At 41.2% G+C, this 25,368-nt stretch overlaps 1 protein-coding gene across 8 annotated transcripts in view; it reads right to left on the reverse strand.

Annotated features, from left to right (window-relative positions):
* The window catches only part of khk (ketohexokinase), a 33,960-nt gene extending 16,257 nt beyond the window's left edge, over positions 1-17,703 (reverse strand). Inside the window, exons 1-4 of one of the 8 annotated variants that reach the window (XM_067986383.1) lie at positions 17,682-17,703; positions 12,630-12,728; positions 11,756-11,872; positions 992-1,126 (exon numbers count right to left, since the gene is read on the reverse strand). In XM_067986383.1, the coding sequence (XP_067842484.1) occupies positions 992-1,126; positions 11,756-11,872; positions 12,630-12,727 (350 nt within the window). In that variant the 5' untranslated portion in view covers position 12,728; positions 17,682-17,703. Of the gene's footprint in view, positions 1-991; positions 1,127-1,863; positions 1,999-11,755; positions 11,873-12,629; positions 12,729-13,656; positions 13,790-14,868; positions 16,260-16,385; positions 16,438-17,681 lie in introns of those variants that run through there. The other 7 variants (XM_067986381.1, XM_067986386.1, XM_067986385.1 and 4 more) reach the window with 7 other exon arrangements.
* Positions 17,704-25,368: the final 7,665 nt, after the last annotated feature.

Here is a 25,368-nt window from a genome sequence, read left to right on the forward strand (position 1 = left end):
TTTGTCTGTGTAGCTTAATGCTATACCCAGTGCTGTTCACCCTCTGAACCATTAGTGGAACCCACATTTAATCACCAGCTCTTTGTGTTCAGTACAAAATTTCAAAGTTATTCTTACAAACATATTTTTTAACTATCCTGTGTAACTTTTAAAAGAGTTAGCCTCCCTCCATCTCCCTCACTCACTCAATATGGCAGTAGCACAGTCTCAATTAAGATTCTTCTACTGTTTTGGTGTCTGAGATAGAATCCAAACCACCAATACAGCTACACCTGGAAATACAACATACAGAATAAAATATATTTCAAAGTCCTTACGATGCTGTATTAAAAAATAAATTGCCATATTTTTTCCACTTCAGTTCTCATCATGCGTAAGAATCAACTATGAATGTAATAAAGCTTATCAATTATTTTTCATCATGGGCCAAGCAAACATCAGAATTGAGGCCATTATCACACCCCTTATAAAAAATGGCAACTTTCACTGGGCTTGAGGTATTTGTGAAAACCATCAAAAATAAAGAAAAGAAAAACATTACCTCAATTTTAAGGTCAGTAAGATGGTTTTGATGATATTCACTGATAATAACTGTGAGATTGCTAAAATGCCCTTAATGATTATTGTAAAAAATAAAATTGAGTAATTTATAACCTTTTCAAGTAACTTCAGATAGGACCTTGTATCAGAGCAATGAGGGAGCGGGGAAACCAGGAGGCTTGATGCAGAGCAATGGTCTCAGAGGATGGAGAACAGCAACATCTCACATCCAGACCTTCTGTGAGCGGAGGACTGCAGGCAAGCAGGAAGTGGGCCACAAGTGTCCCTGTGGTCATATTATGCATACCACTTAGTGTTTACTGTGGACCATCTGATCAAAATAATAGCAATTTTTTTTACTAAAAATGTTAGAAGACCATGAAAGGAGTATTTCTGCATTGGCACTTTTTGAAATGTATGCAATAAAGATTGAAGTGTCCATAAATCTTACATGTCGGACAGTACGACTGTTCGCGAGCCATTGGAAAGGTTTACGATGCAGCAAGCACAAGGTGTGACTCCCACACACTGCCACACAACATTGGATATGTTAACACCTCTGCTTTGAAAATCATCTGTTATGAAGCTTCGCCAAGGGAAATGGCAAAGGCAGGAGACAGAAAGATGAGTAAAATCTGGTGTTACTTGGCTGTTTGTGAAAGAAAAGTTAAAATACAGAACCACTGGTCTGTGCATTTGGTCGCACAAAACCTCCTTACCTCTGTGGAAACCATTCCCGTTTGTCCAAACACTGACAGCGATGACAAAAGGCAAAAGTAATGTTAGAGGTTGTTAATGCCAAACCTGGTTGCTGATAAATATTACAACCTTAGTGACCTGCACATTTACCTTTGATTTGAACAGTGTTTTTAGTCATACCCTAACTCCTTCCCCCTACTGGAGGAAGAAAGCTATCCTTGAGTGTCAGATTTTTCTCTATGATTAAAAAGCTAAAATCCTATATTTGATGTTGTCGTGTTTTAAAGTATGATTGGAGTTGAAATACTCTACATGAGTGAAATAATATGGGAGAGGAAAGTTTGGTCCCATCCTCTAGATTTCCAAGCATTCGTAGTCAATGGGAGGAAATCTAACCAAATCCTTTCCAGTGAACAACTTCAGGGTGCTGAAAAAGCTGTGTGACTTTCTGACTTGAACCCTGTAGGAATCCATCCTTCCTAGATGAGTCAGACAAGAATCTTGCATAACAGAACCCCATACTGCTGAACACGTGACAAGAATCTGTTAATATCATGTCACTAGTTGAAACCCCTCCTTGTTTTGTTACCAAGTTTGAGCTGCTTTCCTGTAACACATACAAACCTGTTTGTGTGAAGGATGGTACGTGAGCCACTGTTTATGTTGCTGATGATAATGGAGGCTGGGAAGGATGATTCTGCATGAACAATCACATTAGTCACATCAATCCCATATCGTCTGAGGTCATCGTAAACAAAACTGTGAGATATTTAAGGAGGAAAGACTTTAGAGAAGAACTTCAAGGAGATAGGTTAACATCAACAACAAAAGGATGTTAACCCATTGAGTGCTCAATACTTAATATTCAAACGGCAGAACACAAATGTGTTCTATTACATCAGTTATTTGTTCCTCATGTCCAATTAATTCAATTGTTCTCTTTATGAACTTAAAAAACACACCATTATTTAATTTTCTCCATTAATGTCACACTGCTTCCTAAAGGGTTAATGCTAGTGAAATTTCCTGGCTGAGGTCCTTCATAGGTATGGGGAGGAAGAAGTGAAAAGAGGATTTGACCAATTTATCTTGGGCCATGTGACATCTGTGATGCATGTATATATTCAATACAATGCAATTATTTTATAGGTGGGAAAATATGTCATGAACACACAACCTTTTTAGACATATACAGGATTATGCTTACGTCCAGAATTAAGGATTACAGAATTAAGGATTAGGGAGGATATTTGGCTCCTCTTGATTCGTCCATTCAGAATCTATCCTGAAGTCCCTCCATTATGGCATCCAATTGTTCTTAAAGGAATTATCTGGAAGTCCATTCTATGAATTGATCGCTCTTTGTGTGAAGAACTTCCTGCTATTAGCCCAAAATGTGCCTTTGACTAGTTTGAACCTTTGTCCCCTTGTAATATTCACCCAATTTACTTTGAAGTAAATTTCTGCATTTACCTTTTCCATACCATTTATTACCTTATATACTGCCACAAGGTCACCTCTTAGATATCTCCTTTCAAAGCTGAAAAGATGTTTCACCAATCTTTCCTCATAACTCAGACCTCTAAGACTTGGGATCAGCTTTGCGTCCTTTCTGTACACTGCTTCCAATGATGACTGTCTCCCTTGTGCCTCAGTGACCAGGACTGGACACAGTACTCGAGGGTTGATCTGACCAGACCACTACACAGTTTGATGCAGTTATTTCAACACCATGAATGGAGTACACGTGTTTCCTATTTTTTCTTCCTATGTGAAGTACCTTACGCTCATATGCGCTAAATTTCATCTGCCAGTTTTCTGCCGACTTATATATTTTGTCCATATCTTTTTGTAGTTTTTGTGATACCTCCTCCAATTCCACTGCCACTCCTAGTTTGGTATCATCTGCAAATTTTATCAATTCCACTGCACCGAGTGTCTGAATTCAAGTCATTTAAACAGTGGAGGTTGCTACGCTGATCCTTGGGTCACCCCACTTAGTTCTTCACCACCATGATGTAATTACTCTAACACGTCTCATTAGCCAATTTCTTATTAATCCCCAAATCCCAAAGGCTTTGAGCAGGACTAGTGGCTTTTCTTTGGTCAAATGCTTTTGCAAGTCTTGGTAAAACATGTTACATTTGTTTACACAGTTCATTTGGGATGTCAATTCTCCAAAGAAGTGAAGGAGGTTGGTCAAGCAGGATCTTCCCCTTCTGAACCCATGTTTACTGCTATTTATTAGGTCAGTATTGTACATTTAATCCTCAAATTTACTCCTGATAATCAATCCCATTATTTTACACAGAATTGAATTCAGACTAATCGGTCTGCAGTTCTCAGTGTCTGTTTTGTTATCCTTTTTCAAATATGGGAACCACCTTGTCCTGTTTCCAATCTTCTGGCATCTCCCCAGTGTCCAGTGACTTACTTGTAATGATTGTCAATGCCTTGCAAATCTCCTCCCTAGTTTCTCTTAGCACTTTTGGGATATATAAATAAAACAAAAACAAAGAAAACACTTAAAGTGACATCAGCACAAGGGACAGAACTGATTGGTGAGTGTTTTTTTTAACCCTTTAGTTTATTTCTGTTAAGTTTAGTTAATAATATAATAAAGCGAGGCATGGCAGGGCACCTTGGTCTCATTGAACGCACATCCTGTGCCATGTGGGAAGTCCAGGACGCTTCCCGTGTCACAGGTGCAGGAAGTGTCGTCAGCCGGAGGAGCTCGAGCTCCAGCTCCGGATTTTGGAGCTTGAGCAGCAATAGGGCAGCAATAGTAGGGGATTTCAACTATCCTAATATTAACTGGGATACAATCAGCGTAAAAGGTATAGAGGGTGCAGAATTCTTAAATTGCACTCAGGAGAACTTTTTTAGCCAGTATGTAGCAAGCCCAACAAGAGGGGGGGGGGGGGGCAGTTCTGGACTTAGTTTTAGGGAATGAAGCTGGGCAGGTGGAAGGAGTGTCAATAGGAGAGCATTTTGGTGGTAGTGATCATAATTCAGTCAGATTTAGTATAGTTATGGAAAAGGACAAAGATAGAACAGGATTAAAAGTTCTCAATTGGGGAAAGTCCAATTTTACTAAGCTGAGATGTGATTTAGCAAAAGTGGACTGGAAACAGCTACTTGAAGGTAAATTAGTGTCAGAGCAGTGGGAGGCGTTCAAGGGTGAGACAGTGAGGGTTCAGAACAAACATGTTCCCACAAAAAGGGTGGGACTGCCAAATCAAGAGCCCCCTGGATGACAAAGAGCATGCAGGGTAAGATAAGGCAAAAAAGAGAAGCTTATGTCAGATAACTAGAGTTTAATACTGCAGAAAGCCTAGAGGAGTATAGAAAGTGCAGGGGTGAAATTAAAAAGGAAACTAGGAAAGCAAAGAGAGGGCATGAAAAAGTACTGGCAAGTAAAATCAAGGAAAACCCAAAGATATTTTATAAATACATAAAGAGTAAGAATATAACTAAGGAAAGCGTAGGGTCTATTAAAGACCAAAAAGGTAAACTATGTGTGGAGGCAGAAGAGGTGGGTACGGTTCTAAATGAATACTTTGCATCTGTCTTCACAGAGGGGGATGATGCAGAGATCATAGTTAAGGAGGAGGAGTGTGAAATATTGGATGGAATAAACATTGTGAGAAAGGAAGTATTAAAGGGTTTAGCATCTTTGAAAGTAGCTAAATCCACAGGCCCAGATGAAATGTATCCCAGGCTGTTAAGAGAAGCAAGAGAGGAAATAGCGGAGGCTCTGACCATCATTTTCCAATCCTCCCCGACTACAGGCTTGGTGCTGGAGGATTGGAGGACTGCTAACGTTGTACCGTTGTTTAAAAACGGAGAAAGGGATAGATCGAGTAATTATAGACCAATCAGTCTAACCTCGGTGGTGGGCAAATTATTGGAATCAATTCTGAGGGGCAGCATAAATAGTCATTTAGAAAGGCATGGGTTAATCAAGGATATTAAGCATGGATTTGTTAAGGGAAGGTCGTGTATGACTAACTTGATTGAATTTTTTGAGGAGGTAACAAGGAGGGTAGATGAGGGTAACGCGTTTGATGTAGTCTACATGGATTTTTGCAAGGCTGTTGACAAGGTCTCACGTGGCAGACTGGTCAAAAAAGTAAACACCCATCGGATCCAAGGGAAAGTGGCAAGTTGGATGCAAAATTAGCTCAGTGGCAGGGAGTAAAGGGTAATGGTCAATGGGTGTTTTTTTGTGACCGGAAGGCTGTGTCTAGTGGGGTTCCACAGGGCTCAGTACTAGGTCCTTTGCTTTTTGTGGTATATATTAATGATTTGGACTTGAATATAGGGGGCATGATTAAGAAGTTTGCAGATGTTACAAAAATTGGCCACCTGTTTGATAGTGAGGAGGAAAGCTGTAGCCTGCAGGAAGATATCAAAGGACTGGTCAGGCGGGCAGAAAAGTGGCAAATGGAATTCAATCCAGAGAAGTGTGAGGTAATGCATTTGGGAGGGCAAACAAGGCAAGGGAATACACAATAAATGGGAGGATACTGAGAGGTGTAGAGGAACAGAGGGATGTTGGAGTGCATGTCCACAGATCCCTGGAGGTAGCGGGACAGGTAGATAAGGTTGTTAAGAAGGCATACAGGATACTTTCCTTTATTAGCGGAGGCATAGAATAGAAAAGCAGGGAAGTTATGCTAGAACTGTATGAAACATTGGTTAGGCCACAGCTTGAGTACTGCGTACAGTTCTGGTCACATTACAGGAAAGATGTGATTGCATTAGAAAAGGTACAGAGGAGATTTACGAGGACGTTGCCAGGGCTGGAGAATTTTAGCTATGAGAAAAGATTGGATAGGCTGGGGTTGTTTTCTTTGGAACAATGGAGGCGAAGAGAGATTTAATTGAGGTGTATAAAATTATGAGGGACCTAGACAGAGTGGATAGAGAGGACCTATTTCCCTTAGAAGAGGGGTCAGTGACCAGGGGGCATAGATTTAAAGTAATTGGTAGATTGATTAGAGGGGAGCGCAGGAAAAAAATTTTCACCCAGTGGGTGGTGGGGGTCTGGAACTCACTGCCTGACAGGGTGGTAGAGTCAGAAGCCCTCAACTCATTTAAAAAGTACTTGGATGTGCACTTGAAGTGCCGTAACCTGCAGGGCTATGAACCAAGTGCTGGAATGTGGGATTAAACTGGATAGCTCTTTTTGACCAGCACGGATACGATGGGCCGAATGGCCTCCTTCTGTGCCGTAACTTTCTATGATTCTATGATATATCATCTATTCCTGGGGATTTATTGGTTTTGAGCCCTTCAAGCCTGTCTAGGACTTCCATCTCATATCTGTCAAAGTCATTAATTTTGCCTAGTTTATCTCTGTTTGGGAATGGTATGTTTCTCATTATCTTCCCTTGTGAATAGTTAGAGGAAATAATCATTCAGAATGTTTGCTGTCTCATGCTCTTCCTGTTTCCAGCCCGTTAGTATCTTTTATGGTTCTCACCTGTTCCCTGACTACCCCATTACTGCTGAAGAACTGAAAGAATTTCATAGTTTTGTTTTACCTGTGTAGCTATGTTTTTTCTCGGTCTCACTTTGCCTCTTTGATCACCTTTTTAATCACATTTCACATGTTCCTATATTCATCCCAAAGAATTCCTCTGTTCTTCCTGCAGGATTTGTACAGATTACTCTTCCACTTTATTTCACTTTTGATTTGTTTATTGATCTAATTAGGGTCTTGTTTAGTCTGAGCTTTCTGATTCTAGGTATGTATTTATCCTAGGTATGCTCAGCATTATTCGTTTAAAGGTGCTCGACTTGTCCTGTACTGAATTATTGTCGCAAAACGTCTGACGATCAATTTGCCTGAGTTAATCCCTCATTTCTTTCACGTCAACTTCTTAAAGTTATATATTTGGCTCTTCGTCTTTGTAATTTCTGAATCACAGATGATATTGAATTTAATAATTCTGTGGTCACTGTTGCCCTGGGGTGTCACATCTTCCATTTTCTGTATGTTGTCTAGGTAATTAATGAGTACAAGGTCACAATAAGCACCATCTCTTGTGGCTTCCCTTATGCACGGTCACGAAGCAGTCATGCATTACATTTACAAACTCTGACTCTGGACATCTTAGGTTTTTCCAAATTCATATTTATATTTGTATTTAGTTGACTGAAGTTGCAACTTAAAATAACTGCACAAAACCTCTTCAGTATTCTCCCAAGAATAAAGCTTCTGTTTTTAAGTAAGGGAGAGAACAGTGTGATATGTGTGGCAGTTTTCTTTAATCGGTTCTCTTTTCAGCTTGTTACATGCGATGACTTTGCTGACTGCTGCCCATTAATTGTCAGATAGAGTTCTCTCATGGTCACTAGCCCAGCCTCCTTTTCTGTGTTTGTGTTTTCTGGGGATATGGAAATAAAAAGATTGTGCACTCCCATGAAACTTGTTAGTTGTGTCTTTGTGGGTGGCTCAGCTGGTGAGACAGGTCTCTGATACTGCAAGTAACCAGATGGCTCTCCTGAATGGCTTGAGCTAATAGGAAAAATTCAATTTGTAGGTAATGGAGTAAGTACCTCCAGTTAAATTGATACTCAGGTTGGAGAGCCTTGGAAAATAGACGATTCTGCTGTAATATGCTGTCCTTTACAATACATGACAACCTAGAAAACTCAGAAAAGCTGACGGCAGCTTCAAAAAAACTGATGACTTAAATAACAATGAACAAATCAAACACAGCCCTGAATGTAGGCCTACGACACAGACCACTAACCTAAAGGCCTTATACCGATGATGTGAAAATCATTGGTCATGCTGAGAGTGCAGTGGGACATGAGCTTGTTGTAACTTAAACTGCAGATATGCCCACTATAAGTGTTACACGTTGAGATTTTTGACTCTGGTCGCGGAGGAATTTGAGTAAATTTATATTAGGATGTTGCTAATAAGTTCAGCTCACAAAGGTTGACATCCGCACAACATACAAGCCATCGGGAAAGTGTATTCAGTAGTTGGATTGAGACAAAGGCCCAAAATTTCCTGAAGAATTGCACCATGGGAATGGCGCACCTACGGCGTTGGATTTCATTTACACTGCAAAAGTCCCAGGAAATTATTCACACTACGCCTCAATTTCCTGGAACTTTTGCACTGCTCCGCTGGTACCTTCGACAAAACCATGAAAAGTTGATCATAGCTCCCCCGTCCCCATGCAAGTCAATAGTGATCACAAATATCCTGGATTTACACTAGTTTTCTCACTGCAGCCACTTAAACGAATAAACAATGGTGCAGGTGGATTCTTGGTCACCTGTTATCGATGTGATCCATGGCTCTCATAATTCTCATCTTTGGAGGAGCACTAAGACGGTGGAGCTTCGTCTCTGCAGTCTGGAATTGATATCTCAGATTACTTTCTCTGATTTTCTGTTACTGAAATCTTCAGTTTTGCCACCCAGAATCCTGTGAGTGTCTGAAGACAATACTTTTAGGACTACCACGTCTAAAGGTCAAAGGATTGCAAAGGCCTTTCCACCGTAGGTGAGGAGGTTAGGCAGGAGTACAGCAAGTGAGACACCATGGCAGGAGACTGCACCAAATGCACTACTGCCTCACGCCCAAGAGAGTATACAGGGAACGAATGTCATTCCAGCAGCTGTGGGAGAAGTTGTGTGTGCACAAACTGCTAAGAAGCAATGGGTCACCTCTGTGAAATGCTGCAGGACGACCTGAAGCCACAGTCTGCTTCCTGCAGGCCCTTACCAGTCGAGATGAGGTGACCACAGCCCTCAATTTCTACAGCTCCAGTTCCTTCCAGTCATCTACTAGAGTTCTCTGCAATATTAACCAGGAAGCTGTGACGGCCTGTATGCGACAGGCGACAGGTGACAAATGCCCTCTTCCGCAGGGCATCAGACTTCATTAACTACGACATGTTCTCTGCGGAGTCACCTTTCACAAGCTTGCTGGCTTCCACAGGGTGCAGGGGGCTACTGATGGGACTCATGCTACTGAAGGCTCCACTCCAGGAACAAGTCACTTACATCAGAAGGAAGGGGTAGCAATTGCTAAATGTATTAAATATCTGTGTTGCTAAACTAAAGGAGCCTGCATGTTAACTGACAGCATCGGGGAAGCACTCACGACACCTTTGTCCTTCATTGCTCCGCCATCTACAAATTATTCAGCAGGGAGGGACAAGGTGGCGAATGGATCCTGATTGATGAGGCCTAATCCTTGAAACCATTCCACGTCACCAACAATGAAGCACAGAAAAGGTACAACTGCACACATGCAGCAAGCCAGCAGGTGGTGGAGAGGACCATAAGGGTGTTAAAAGCTCAGTTCAGGTGCCTGGACAGGTTGAAGGGGGGGGGGGGGGGGGGTGAGGGAGGTACAGTACACCTCCTAAAACATGGCAGAGATTGTAGGGGTGTGCTGCACACTGCACAATATTGCCCCGCGGAAGGGCTCCGCCTGGACTTGGCAGATGAGGTGCCCGTGGAACCTAAGAATCTCGACCTGCATGTCCCCAAGCCAAGGGTTGTAGGCCCTTGGAGGAATCCACACTCACAGCCGCCAATGCACAGATGCTTCACCAGTGAAACCCCGATCCTCCTTACCTCCACCATCCCCCCGTTGCTCCCCAAAAAACATGGTTAGAAAACTTTTATCCAACAAACAACACAAATAAACTTTTATTCAACAAGAAACAATGATAGAAAATAAGGCAACATTGCTGGGCATCAATACAGCAGGTGAACTGTTACAGTTCAGACCCTCAGTGCAGTATTCTAATATTGTCAAAAGATTTGTAACAAGGATGTGGCCATGGACTAAAAGGCCAGTTAAATATCAAGCTGTGCAAAGTATTTGCAACTGTACAAAAATTCTCCTGTGACAAGACTTTAAATAAATATTTGTTTAACAGTAATAAAGATAATTTTTTCGAATGAACAGGTCAGCATGACTGCTTTTAAACTAAGTATCTAAAACCATATACAATTCTGCAGTGATAACTAATAAAAAGGATGCATAAGGAACTCAAGGAAGAGAAGGAGCAAGAGAAGGTAGACTCAACAGGCAAGCAGGCAGACAACTCCTTTGAGACACTGCGCTTTCCCACTGGGCCTAGACGATTCTTTAATCCACGTTGCCGAATGCCGAGTGTGACTTGTCAGCCAGGATCAGGGGAGTCCCGATGCTGTACCAAGGGGACTTGGGCAGAGGTATCCCTCAACTCCCGACAGCTGCCTCCTGCGATGGGACTGCTGCTGGCTGTCAATGGAAGGTTCTCCTGAGCAGCCTGGTGTCGATGGCTTGTGCTACTGGCACAGAGCCTGGGAGAGGTATACCAGAGCCCTGGGTAGTGCTGCCGTCCGGAGAGTCAGCAGCAATGCTCTATGAGATTCTCTGCTCGTTTGAAAGCTGCCTGTCAAGGACAGCTCACCAGTAAAATGAATGGACCAAAGGAAAGTTGCTGCACTGCCCAACTGGAAACAAACTAATCTACACAGAAAAAAGGTACGCTGGGTTTTTTTAGGTCTAAATTAACTTTTAATGGTGTGGTAAGTCTTAATGACTGCCAAACAATCTCTCTGGCACTGAAAATTAACTTTAAAAATGTGGAGTCTCATTCCTTCCAATTTTAATTAATGTTGGAGATTTTTAAAAAATTAATCTTTTTTTTACTTTTTATTTCTGTCTCTTTTATCTCTGTCTTTTAATTCGATATTTCTTACCCTCTCTTTATTTCGCTTTCTCTAACTGATTTTACATTGAATTAACAGTTGTAGTTCTCACTTCCTGGTTCTGACTCTGCCCAGCTTGTCAAGGATGCTTCAATCTGATTGGTAAAGGGGGCGGAGCGATCTTTTCTCCGCCCGGGATAGGACGCTGCACTTTTTGCAGCTCACCATTAGAGGAAGTTCCCGCACTAAAGCCAGTGGTTCACTTGTGGGCAAATTTAAATCTAATGAGCGGCGGGTGCCTTTCGTTCACCACTCAGAGCAAATTCCAGGCCATAATCTCCTGATTTACTTTGTATATAAAAATTTTATTTAGCCTTGTTGGTATCCTGCACGACAGCTCTTGATTCTTCACCTTAGCTTCTCAATTTTAAAAAACTAGGAAATATCCCAATAAAAATCAAATAAATAAAACTGGCAATAGTGGGAGATTCCATTCATTTTTTGATCAGATAAAGTCACCTCTCTATTCACCATCAAATCCTGCTTAGTGTATTGTTTTAACAGAATTTTCCCTGCACATAAATGAAGTATTTCAATTTTCTTGTCATCTCATCATATTTAGGAGTCTGTATAAAAGATCTTTCATGGATAAAGACACTGTTGATCCAAGTCACCACGACAGTTAACCATACATTAATTTCAATGAACAAATCAAACATCATAACACAACTGAGGAATACACGTGAAGTATTAAGCACAATGTTAGAAATGTATCATGTTGATATCAAGATACAAGAAGCTTAATGACACAGTGAAAACAATTTCTTTAACTTACTCTGAAACACGTCCAGGTGCCAAGGAGCCCATAAATCCACAGGGAGCACCAAGTAGTGACAGAACTGTACACGAATTAGAGGCATTCCCACCCCGCTGCCATCTCTGAGATAAACATCTAAAAACATTAAATCCAAGATAAGAATTGGTTATGTAGTTTCAAAAATTATTTTTCTCGTTTTATTTTGACTACATTATAGCATTTTTGTTCTCAATGGGTTCAAGTCCCACTCCAGAGACTTGAGCACAAAATCTAGGCTGGCACTCTAATGCAGTACTGAACTGTTGGGTGTGCCGTCTTTCAGATGAGATGTTAAACTAAGGCCCCACTCACCCTCTCAGATGGATGTAAAAGATCCCATCACACTATTTCGAAGAACAGCAAGGGAGTTCTCCTCGTGTCCTGGACAATATTTATCCCTCACAACATCACTAAAACAGATTATCTGGTCATTATCGCATTGCTGTTTGTGGGAGCTTGCTGTGCAAAAATTGGCTGCCGCGTTTCCTACATTACAACAGTGACTATACTTGAAAAGTATTTCATTGGCTGTAAAGTGCTTTGGGATGTCCGGAGGTTGTGAAAGGCACTATATAAATGCAAGTCTTTCTTTGCTCTTTTTCATTTATGCCGGTATACTGGATAGGAAACAAGACATCAATCTCCATGTGCAGCTGAAATAAAATCCAGATGAAACAAAATCTCACTAAATTTCTGGAAACTCTGTGGTTTAGCAAATACATCAATTTTCAGATGAAAAGCAGTAAAAATCAGAAATAATTTTTAAAATGTTAAATTATCATATTAAAGATTGAAAAAGAACCTTAATCGTTCTTTTTAACTCATTTTACAAATCAGTTATGATATTATTTACCGTGTGTCTGTGTCTTCAATTGGAAATTTATCAACCACGTTAATAATATCCAAACAGACTAGCCCAACACAGAGGATCTGTTTCTCTTTCGCTGCCATTCTGTAATAACACACATTGTACAATACAGTCATTAGTTATCTGCACTAACCAAATTTAGGGGAAAGAAAACTGTAACCACTGGAAATCTGAAATCAAAACAAAGAATGCACAGCATTTGAAAAAAAGAGAACAGATGAGTCAGTATTTCAGCTGGGACCTTTACATTTCCAGCACTTTCTATTCACAGCTAAAGAGTTTTCAGAATCCATGCTCTATGGGATGTGCAAGCTTGCTGTGTTGCAAGCTTGATTTTTATGGTTTGTGGAAACAATGTTTAATTTAAAAAAGGCATATTGCCTTTATGAAAGAGTGTTTGTCAAACTTTTTTCATCTGCAAATAAAGGATAAATGACAGTGAATCACAAGCACTGCCTGCATGTGACATCGTTAGGTTAGAAATAATATACAACTCTTCCATCTGTTGTTCTCCTCTAAACAAAGAAAGGTTTCCCAAGCACTGATCTTGAAGTCAGTGTGCCTGTAAGGGGCATGCTTTCCTCAGGAATGTGCATCTTGTCTTCCAGAAACTCCCTTACACAAAGCATCAATTACTGTATTTTGGTCCTTCTTAAAGTCCCAGGTGCACACTTTCTACTCTGTGACATGCTATTAATGTTGTGCAGCACTAACTAAAAGGTGGGCAGAAACCATTCCCTCACCTTGAACTATCAATATCAGCAAATGCTAAAGTCCATGAACATTAATCTGTTCCACTGGTATGAGTCAAATTTTTTTGAGCTATAGAATTCAAGATACTGACTACATGGCATCTGCCCTTCTAGCTGCTAGATTTTACTCTATTACAAGTCAGTACTCAAATGCTCCATGCCACCACTGTGCTACCCCAGATCACAGATTTCCAGAGAAATCTGACAGCAGTACAGTATATTGCTCGTACACAATCATCTTGTATTTAATTACTTCTTACCTGGGTACAGTTGTATGCTGGGTGCTCCAGTTTATTTCCTCTAACTCACTTTAAACAATTTAATCTAATCCTACACTGCATTCTCAATCAGAATATGTATTTGTTTTTCTCCTGTAAGTATTTACAGCAATTGGGAGAGCTTATTGCACAACTGCTTTGTAAATCATACTTAACCTGACATCTGCTTGATAGTCACTGAGCAACCAGTGGGCATAAGTCACTTCCTCACCTTTAACCATTAATATCAACAAATAACCCCATCCCAAAGTGCACTATGTACCCTTGTGAAAATGGTGACAATTATGGATGGTCCCTTAGCTCTAGTAATTACAAAACAGTCCATTTGCATTTATTTGAATGATTAAATAATAGAGTAAAATCTGTTTCACTGGTACAAGTTAAGTTCTACAGCTTCAAAATAAATTTAATTCCATATCTGAACACTTTAGCCTCCCTTCTGCAATATATACCATCTAAGGGGTCATCTATACTGGACATTAGTTTTCACAATACAGTGATTTATTCTTTCTTTCCCAAAAGTTAACTGTAAAAATGATAATAACAGACTATATGGCATCCACAATATCTCAGTTAGTAAATGTACGGTGGGACTAAACCATAAAGATTAGGACAGTCCAAAGTTTGATCACTGGTCTTTGTCGAGTTAGCTGATTTCAGTTTGGGCTACAGTAGGGGAATTACAATTAGGGTGAGCCCTCTTGCCTAGGAAGGGGAAAATCAGCCCTATAGTTCTTGCTCCCGATTGCGATCCAACAATCCCTGCTGGAAAGTGCATATGCTTGTCCAGTGAGGGTAGGGTTGGGCTAGGCTGTAATTAGTTGAGGGGGAGGGGAACTGATTAGAAAAATGGAGCAATAATCCCATCCCAAAGTGCACTATGTACCCTTGTGAAAATGGTGACAATTATGGATGGTCCCTTAGCTCTATTAATTACAAAACAGTCCGTTTGCATTTATTTGAATGATTAATTAATAGGGTGAAATTAAATCTGAATCAATCACAGAGCTTGTTGCTAAAAATAACAATTATACAGAAGTCTTCATCAATAAAAAAAGTGCTTTAATCACAGTATAAATATGTGCCAAAATTATAAACTGGACTGCTGGTTGGTTACCTCAGGATTTAATGAACCCTTTTTTTTATGATTAGTGTATTTCTTATTGACAATTACCATAGAAATAATCCAATTACCTTTTAAAACCTTTAACATTGCTGCTGAAAGCTCTCCAAATGGCAGCAATGTCACAAGCACATACATTGCAAGATTCCCACAGAGGGAAAGAGGGATTGACATAATTTAACATTCAATTCCCAAAGTTCACCTTGGTGAGAAACATTGATTTTTTTTATTCGTTCATGGGATGTGGGTGTCGCTGGCATTGCCAGCATTTATTGCCCATCCCTAATTGTCCTTGAGAAGGTGGTGGTGAGCCGCCTTCTTGAACCGCTGCAGTCCATGTGGTGAAGGGTCTCCCACAGTGCTGTTAGGTAGGGAGTTCCAGGATTTTGACCCAGCGACGATGAAGGAACGACGATATATTTCCAAGTCGGGATGGTGTGTGACTTGGAGGGGAACATGCAGGTGGTGTTGTTCCCATGTGCCTGCTGCCCTTGTCCTTCTAGGTGGTAGAGGTCACGGGTTTGGAAGGTGCTGTCGAAGAAGCCTTGGCAAGTTGCTGCAGTGCATCCTGTAGATGGTACACACTGCAGCCACGGTGCTCCGATGGTGAAGGAAGTGAATGTTTAGTGTGGTGGATGGGGTGCCAATCAAGGGGACTGCTCTGCCCTGGATGGTGTCGAGCTTCTTGAGTGTTGTTGGAGCTGCACTCATCCAGGCAAGTGGAGAGTATTCCATCACACTCCTGACTTGTGCCTTGTAGAAGGTGGAAAGTTTTTGAGGAGTCAGGAGGTGAGTCACTCGCCGCAGAATACCCAGCCTCTGACCTGCTCTTGTAGCCGCAATATTTATGTGGCTGGTCCATTTAAGTTTCTGGTCCATTTAAGTTTCTGGTCCATGGTGACCCCCAGCATGTTGATGGTGGGGGATTCGGCGATGATAATGCTATTGAAGGTCATGGGCAGGTGGTTAGACTCTCTCTAGTTGAAGATGGTCATTGCCTGGCACTTGTCTGGCGCGAATGTTACTTGCCACTTATCAGCCCAAGCATGGATGTTGTCCCGGTCTTGCTGCATGCGGGCACAGACTGCTTCATTATCTGAGGGGTTGCGAATGGAACTGAGCACTCTTCAATCATCAGCGAACATCCCCATTTCTGACTTCATGATGGAGGGAAGGTCATTGATGAAGGTCACAGATTTCTGTTGACCATACAATTTCCAAGAATAACTTCAGATTTTGAACATAAAAAATTGTCCACAAAATAATTGTTTTTACAAAATAACAAAACATTCATCTGAACGTTAATTCGCTTCGGTGGAATATTTGTTTTCTTTCCTGGATAGCAAAGGATGCAGATAAGGCAGTGGGGAAAATGAAAAGATTCATTACACAGTCCTGTTAACTGTCTCTCCCAATACATCGCACTTGTTCACTTTAGTTGAAAATACAATCTTGAAAATTAATGAGACAAGGAAAAGCAAGGGAAGATATAACAAAATTAAAATAGTAAATGTAAAATACAGAGATACTCAAACATCCTCAAAGGAATAATGATATACAAATACAATGATAAGCAAGAGAAACTCACTCGCCAGTTCAGACAGCAATCACCTTTCTTATTACAGCTGATCCAAACAAACAGTGAAAATACTAATGAGCAAGGATGGGGCAAGGACTCAATTTACTTCATAATTCGTGCACAGCGCCATCTACAGATGGAAGGTCTATACTTCTGCTAAACATTCTTGATTTTTAAGGTAGAGCTTTTAAATATTTTTCTTCACAATATTTTTCACTTAAGAAGAGTTCAGTAATGACGGGATGTCTCTACTTGTTTGAATTATCACAGGAAGGCTTAAAATGAGACTTAGAGTAATAGTAATTTTCAATATCTAGATAAGATCATAAGATAGATACAGGTTGCATTTACACTGAAGCATTAATTCAGGTTCTAACCAGGCAGAACTGCATTTACATTGCCTGGCTGGAGATGTTGTGCTCTTGCTCAGGAGAGTGCTGTATGCATACATAGTGTGGAGATGCCGGTGATGGACTGGGGTGGACAAATGTAAGGAGTCTTACAACACCAGGTTATAGTCCAACAGTTTTATTTGAAATCACAAGCTTTCAGAGCTTTCCTCTTTCGTCAGGTGAGTCACCTGACGAAGGAGGAAAGCTCCGTAAGCTTGTGATTTCAAATAAAGCTGTTGGACTATAACCTGGTGTTGTAAGACTCCTTACATTTGCCTACATAGAGAAGTGGGCAAAGCTCTCCCTCAACAGCTAAAAACTTAAATGTTTAGAAAGTAAGTGGAGAGAATCCCTGCTTTGTAAACATTTAAAGTGAGGTTTGATGAATTCAAACACCACACTGTCATACATGCCAACCTACAAAAATCAGAAAAAGCTGACACAGCCCCAAAAAAGTTGACAACTCAATAAACAACATACAACTAAAAAACAACCCTGAATAAAAGCCTATCACCAAGGCCACTGCTTCAAGGGGACTGAATGAGTTAAATTCATTTTTTTTTAAACATTGGATTTATTTATTTTTGTGTTTTGAGATCACATTCTGCAATCCAATTTAATCAGATGCACTTGTTCATTTCTTCTGCTGGGTTTCAATGTGTGATTGTGGACATGGAAGGCCAATAGAAATGCCGGCCTGTCCCCGATCAGCACCAATTCACACAATCACTGTGGACACCTCTCCTTTGCTATTTTATGAAAACTTTCTAATATCATCTTATTATTTTTGCAGCATCATTAATTTTGACACAGAAACTTCAGCTACTTACCCAGGATGCAAAGGAAGCTAATTTGGGTTTTCTGTTGAAACCTACCTACCCAATAATGAGATGTATTTTTCTCAAGCTTTTACCTTTACTGCTGAGACATGATTGGAGAATTCCAGAAAGTGATGGTGCAGCTAAGTACTGCACAAAGTCCTGGGACATGGAATTGTGTCCACAATCCCCGCCTGGCAACTCATGGGGTTAGCAGCCCAGTAACCAGGTGAGGAGGTGCCTAGTGACAGGCAGATGCTTCCCCACAACATGCCTAATAAATGACACACTCCAGTCACCTTAGTTTATTAATGATTCAAAATAATCTTAAGATGTTGGGTGCACTGAGCTGCAGCTTAAAACAAGCAAATTCCAATCTACAAAGTTCACTGACCAAAGTACAATTACATTCTAAATTACCTGAGCCTATGTTAACTTTATGGCCTTAAAAGCTGTTTAAAAGGCTTCAGGCTAGCAGTTCCCTATTGTGCTCTCCTCTCCAATTCCATCTTTGGCCATTCGCAGCCACCCTCTCTCCTTTCCCACCCCAGTCTTCCCTACCCCACTGCATAAGATCCCCTGGCCCTAACAGTGTGTATATTTTAGCATAATCTACAAGTTAATGCTACCTGTTCCAGAGCACATTGCCCATCCTTGTTGTTTTCTGCCATCAGGACTCTGCTGCTCCATTGGACTGTATTGTTCTCTTCAGCTGCCATGACTCTGCTCTGCTATTTCATAGTATCATAATATGCTACAACACAGAAGGAGGCCATTCAGCCCATCGTGCCTGTGCCAGCTATTTGAAAGAGCTATCCAATTAGTCCCACTCCCCTGCTCTTTCCACATAGCCCCATAATTTTTTTCACTTCAAATATTTATCGAATTCCCTTTTGAAAGTTATTATTGAATCTGCTTCCACCACCCTTCACCCTTCCATGACTCTACAGTCTTCGCTGGGTTTTACTCCCAATGTTCCAGGCTCCTTTGCGGATATGCATTGTTAGCAACTGCCACTACACACCTTCACTGGACCTCGGGATCAACCTCTACTGGCCTCTGGTTAACTCTCCTCTCTTTCTTGGCCCTTTGAATCCACTACAAAACTCCACCAGTGCCTTAGATGCAACCCTGCCCCAGAATACTCTTTGTGTCCATGTGGCTGCTGCTCTGGACCTGAGCCATTACTTCTATTGTCCTTTTGCCCCTCTCAGGCCCTCCTTTCTTCACCATACCACCTTTCATCTCTTCCCCTCTCAGGTTTTCACCCCCTTAATCTCTATCCAAATCTATCACTACAGCTCAGGCTTTCTTCTCTCCTGCCACCGATCAAGGCTTGAATCTCCCTTAAACATGCCCACGGCAACACTCTGTGCCTCTCCAGGCAGTCTTCATTAAGAGCAGTAACCCAGTTGCCATTGGCTTGGCAGTTTGAGCAGGATAGGAGGTAGAAATTATAACCAAACAGGGAGGCTTTGGTAAGGGGCAAGGTGTCACCATCCATGAGCCAGGTTTTGGTCAAAGCCAGATAGCAATACAATCATCCACAATAAAGTTATGGGTGGCAAGGGCCCTATTCACGATTGAGTGGACATTCTGAAGGGAAATGCAGAGAGGAGCAATGATTTTTGATCGTCTGGCAAAGTCCAGAGGGACTGTGTTGCGTTGAACAGGATGAGAAAGAGGTTGATGAGATTAACTATGTTACATATTGGACATACATAGCTATAGCTAATATGTGTATGTTCTGTTACCTAGTAACTGCAAGCCAAATTTACATATAGTTTCACTGTTAATCATTTTCCACCATTTGGGTTAAATTAACTCACAAAACCTCTATCCAACAGCTGCATCCCAGATTGTGACTGCACATGTAAGAGGCCTTATCTTAGTAGCTGAACAGGGAAAAGGGCAATTCAGCAACAATTTCTAATTTGCATCCACTCCCTGGATCTCGACTACCCAAGACAGTGAAGATTAAGGGTCGGTAGGGAAATGGTGTGTAAGTAAGGTAGGGTTAAGAAGAACTATTGGGAGAACAGTTGGGTTATGGGGATAAGCAGTGTTCGGGAAGTTTGTTAAGTGATTCCCGATGGCTTCGAGTCCATCCTCCAACTTGGTAATGAGGCCTGGGAGTCAAAATGGCCTGGGCGTCACGCCAGCATCATCATGGGTGTTGCCCGCCAGTCCTGGCCTCCGCACGCAGGTTAAAATCAGAGCTTATGTCTGAGAACAGGATCAAGGCTGCCGGCGCTCCCGTGTGAAACAGGGATATCCCCCCTCCTCCCCCACACCTGCTCATTCAGCACTTGTAGATCGCCGATATTATTGTAATGAGGCCTGACCGTGAAAATAGTTCAGACCTTTCGCCAACGCCATTGGGCAGGCATCCCGATCATTCTGCCCACTACCTGCACCGTAAACAAAAATCAGTCCCTGTCTGTTTATCGTGCACCAATAACGTATTTTATCAGATCAACAATAAATACTTTCAGAACAAATAGTGCTGTTGGTTTTGATATAAGACATTAGGGATGATTTTGATCCTACCTACCCGCTGGAAACTGGGCAGGTGGGCAGTAAAAACGAGCAGGTTACTTATCCCGACCATTTCCGGATGTTTTACAAGTGGATGAGGTGCCCACCTACTGCAGGCAAGAGCATCATAAATTTATGCAAATCGTGGTCCTAATACGTCATTAACTGGGGCCTTAGCGGGGAAGCCACTCCTGCTGCAGCTTTCCTGCTAGGCAGAAGCTCGTCTGCAGCTGGTCTAATGACAAAAGAGGTCCTTCTAGTGAGTGTAAAACTTTCCTTTGTGGAGCCAGGAGGAGAAGCAGTGCTCCTCCTTACCCCACAAGGAAAGTCCCTGCTTCTCCTGCCCTGGACTAGCCCCCTTCCATCTCACAAGACCCTCCCTAAATCCCCCTCCCCACCACTTACCTGGAAATTGGAGGGCAGCCAAGGGCTGCCTAATCATCGCCTGCCGGCAGTTGCTCTACATCCTATTCATGCCCTCTCCAGGCAGGAAGTGGACTGGCAGCATTTAAATGAAGCCTGGCCATTAAAATCACAATGGTCTCCTGCTGCCTCTTACAGGCAGGTAATCAACTCACGGAGCGGTTTCCCACCAGAAATCCACTCCGAGTTAAAATCCACCCCATTTCTATCAATGTTACAAGGTATTTTTCTCTAGAATTGCACAAGTGAAACAATGTCTTCTGGGGCTTAAAGCCATAAACACTCATCCTCAGTCCGATTAAAGTCTTTGCACAATAAAGCATTTAAGGTCTGATCCTTATCTTTGCTCCTGCCCTGTTCACTTCACTGGATAAGCTTTCATAGAAGAATCATAGAAAGGTTACAGCATAGAAGGAGGCCATTCGGCCCATTGAGTCCGCACTGGCTCTATGCACGAGCAATCCAGCTAGTCCCACTCCCCCGCCCTATCCCCGTAACCCTTCAAATTTTTTCCTTTCAGGTACTTATCCAGTTCCCTTTTGAAAGCCATTCAGTAACTAAATTGCCATGGGATGCAGCCAGTACCTGGTTTGCTCAACATCAGGAATCCAGAGAGGCTTAATGCTGTTTGTGAGACTTTTCATCAGACTGACACAGTGCCAACACTTGCTCAATCTTTTTTCAGTTCTTGTGAGTAGTTAACAATAGTTCACATTCAAAAGTCTCATCCTTCAGCTGTGCACTGATGCTATTCAATTGTGCAATTACATTTAGAAACCTATTAGTAAATGCCAAGAATCTGTAGCTTGATACTTGGCTTTACTCAGGCTGGAAGGTTTTTAGATTCTCAGAGTTTCAACTCCATAAATGGCAATCTTTTCATCTGTAAAAATGTTTTGATGCAGAACCTTTGAAGGAGTGAAAAAAATGTGAATGCATTCTTCCCCCCTCCCTTCCCTCCATTTGATGCACAAACATCCAAGAGCAAATTCATCAGAGGGAGCTGAAGATTAGTGTCTATTACATCAATGTCACTGCCAATGACATTTCTTTAATGGTATCAGGCTAGGTAAAATCGTACAGGAATTTGCTATATGTCATTCATGGTATAAAACAAGGATGTTCAGCTGCTTGGGTTAAAATCAAAGATTGAATTCATGGTGGTGTTGTAAGGTAGATAAGAAAGGTCATACTGCCAAGTAGTTTGCACAATAATTGTAGTGCTTCCCTGATTAGTACTATTAAAGTTTGATTGGATCCATCCTTGACACACACCTCTTCCTCATTTATATATTGACCCTTTGCAACATCATCCAAAGCCATAGAATTAGCTTCCACATGCATGCTGTTTTGCACCACCTCTCTGTGTTGTCAGACTGCTTGTCTGACTTCCAGTCTTACATAAGCTGTAACTTCTTCTCACTAAACATTGGGAAGCCTGGAACCATCGTCTTCTGCCTGCCACAAATTCCAAATGCTTGCTACTGATTCCATCCTCCTCCATGACCATGTCTCAGGATGAACTGGACTGTTTGCAACCTTGGCATTCTGCTCAATCCCAAGCTGAACTTTGAGCCTCATATCCTCGCCATCACGAAGAAATCCTATTTCCATCTGTGTAACATTGCCTGCCTCTGTCCATACCTCAGCTGATCTGCTGCTGAAACCCTCATTTATGCCTTTGTCACCTTAAGACTCAATTACTCCAATACTCTCCTTGCCAGGCTCCCATCCTCCACTCTCCATAAATTTTGGCTTATCCAAAACGCTGATACCTGTATCCTACCCTGCTCCAAGTCATGCTGAGCCACCACATCCAAATTTAAAATGCTCATCCTTGTATTTAAATTCCGATATGATCTTGCCCCTCCTTATCTCTGTAGCTTCCTCCAGTCGTACAACTCTCCCATCCTGTGACTCTGGCCTTGTGCATTCCTAGCACTCCCTTCACCCTACCATTGGCGGCTGTCCCATCAGCTGCCTAGGCCCCATGCTCTGGAATTTCCTCCCTATACCTTTCCACCTCTACACTTCCCTCTCCTCCCTTAAGATCCTCCTTAAAACTCATTCTTTGACCAAAATTTTGAACATTTCTCCCTGATCTCTCCTTCCTTGGCTCAGTATCTGTTTTCCTTACTTCTCCATGAAGCATCTTGTGATGTATTTCTACACTAAAGGCACTATATAAATGTAATTTGTTGTTGTTGATTGTGAGGCTACCCAATGTTTCAGCACTCTCCCAGCAGCCTGATACATACTAGACCAAACTCTGTCTAGCCTTATGTGAAGGTTGGTTAAGTTCTGAAAGGCAATGAAAGTCAGCACATACTATTTCCCCACTTCAACTACAGTACTATGAAATGTTGCCCTTTATTAGCAATTACAATCTATGGGTCTGACCTGGAAGTCAGAAGGCAATTTTCATCAATATCCTCCCCTGTCCCATGGGCTTTTGCAGCAGCTTCTCATGGTTGATCTTTAACAAGAGCTTAACAAGAACATTTTTATTTTCACTTATTTTCATTTAACATTATACCATGGGAGTAAGACTCAGTAGAGGTAAAAACAGAAAAGTTTACTCATTGTTACTTTTTCTGTTATAATTAACACACAGGAAAATATAGGTCTTTGTCTTTATTTACAATAATAGCCTATTGGCTGATTCAATGCTCCCCAACATCCATAGGGACTGTTGCCATACACACTTGCCACATTCCATGATTTTTTGAACATTTTTCCACAGAAAGGATGTGTTAAAAAAAGAGTTGCTTTTAAGCAAAGTGTATTCTTGCATGTTTTTAAAACATACCCAGGTGGTTAATATATTAAATAGAAGTTGTTTTCCCCAGTGACTAAACAATAATCAATTTGTTAATTTATTTAGCAAATCAAAACCTCACACCTTTGTGTTGGAAAATCATTTAGTCTTTGTCAGAAGATAGCAAGGGAAAGGGAGAGAGAAAAAAAACCCCAGAACAGTGTCACACAGACTTTTAGAAACAGCCATTGGGGGTAGTCAGGTTTGTAAAAGAGAAACCTGTAAGGGCTTTCACCGAGGCAAAGAAGTTAGATATGCTCGAAGATAGCTAGAAAGTATCTTTTTAAGTCAATTATGTCAGCCTACTCAAGTGGGCTAATATGCCATGTTCTTTACTTTGTGTTATTAAGTGAAGATAAATTGAATGGATTGAATTAAGGGAGTCTAATCATTATGGCTGTTCTTTTTGTTTACCGTAGTGTGAAATAAAGCAAGTTTACAATTCGTATCTAGCCTTGTTGCACCAAGTGTTTACTCAGTACACCTTAAGAGAGATAGAAGCAGTACACATGCAAAAGGCACGAGTGTCTGGTCCAGGTCACAAGGGGGTATTATTGTTTACCACCCCTCCCCCCCCCCACTCCAGGTCACACTATTCTGCAATTTGACCTAGGGCTGTGTGAGTTGACTTCCATAAAAGTAAAACTCAGAACGTGGGAGTGACTGCTGGCACCGAACTAGGGAAGATACCTTTAGCAGTTCCGAATTGTAATCACACTGTATATACATATATACAGGTAGCTATTCAATCTGTGCTTTAGATGGCTATTGTAAACAATTTTACAACACCAAGTTATAGTCCAACAATTTTATTTTAAAATCCACAATTTTATTTTAAAATCCACAATTGTTGGACTATAACTTGAAGTTGTAAAATTGTTTACAATTGTCAACCCCAGTCCATCACCGGCATCTCCACATCTTAGATGGCTATGTAACTGGAGTCAATATCTAAGCTGGCCGTTTCAGCCAGGCAATTTACTTTGCTATGGGTTTAGCAGCTTTTGTTAGGATTCTGTCTACTTGTGGAACTTTGGAAGGAAAAGTTACAGGAATTTCATGGACAGTTGATGTACACCCTCTTTTCAATAACTTATTACATGTCAATTTAACCCACAGTACAGTCAAAAGGCAGTAACTACCACAAACACCCTCTGCATTTCCCCGAATATCACTGCATTTCCACAATAATCCATCAACAACTAATCTTCAATTTGCACAACTACTCTTGGATCTCCTGAACTGCCCTCAAATTCCCACAATTATAACAATAACCCCAACATTTTCACAATGTGCAATTATTGCACTGTAATTTGAGAGAAGAACATAGATGACTTGCTGACTGTGCACCAGAATCAAAGGTTTCAACCGGAAAATGAGAAGTTACTGCAGAGGAAATTCAAAAGTCAAAACATCTGCATTAACAATGCACATATGGGTGAAGCTGAGGAACTTACAGAACTCACCGCTGCAAAAACACTGAAATAGTCCAGAAAGGAAATCCTTCACATACTGAACTAAAACTACTTCAATTTAGTTCAGTATAAGAAAGTGAGACTAATTCAAATCATTCAGTCCCTGAAATAAGTTACTACCGCCAAGCTGGAAGCAGCAAATATTCTTATCATTTCATTAAGTGTTCAAAATGTCTTTCTCACAATAATATTTCCCAATGTTGATCCTTTTAACAGGAAAAGATCTGTGGTCTAGTATGAAGGGAAACATGATATCAGTGCTGATAGCATTTTATTTGATCTGGTGTTGCCATGGCAGGTAATGTGTCTTATGTCATTGATGTGTGATGGCATCCACGTTGAACAATGTTATCTTTCTTTCTCAGCTCATTTCCACACCGTTCACCTGAGGAAGGAGGTAGCCTCCAAAAGCTTGTGAATTTAAAATAAAATTGCTGGACTATAACTTGGTGTTGTAAAATTGTTTACATTTCCACACCGTTCACCTGACGAAGGAGGAAGCCTCCAAAAGCTTGTGGAATTTAAAAT

The sequence above is a fragment of the Heptranchias perlo genome, chromosome 6 (assembly GCF_035084215.1).
Source record: "Heptranchias perlo isolate sHepPer1 chromosome 6, sHepPer1.hap1, whole genome shotgun sequence".
Lineage (NCBI taxonomy): Eukaryota > Metazoa > Chordata > Chondrichthyes > Hexanchiformes > Hexanchidae > Heptranchias > Heptranchias perlo.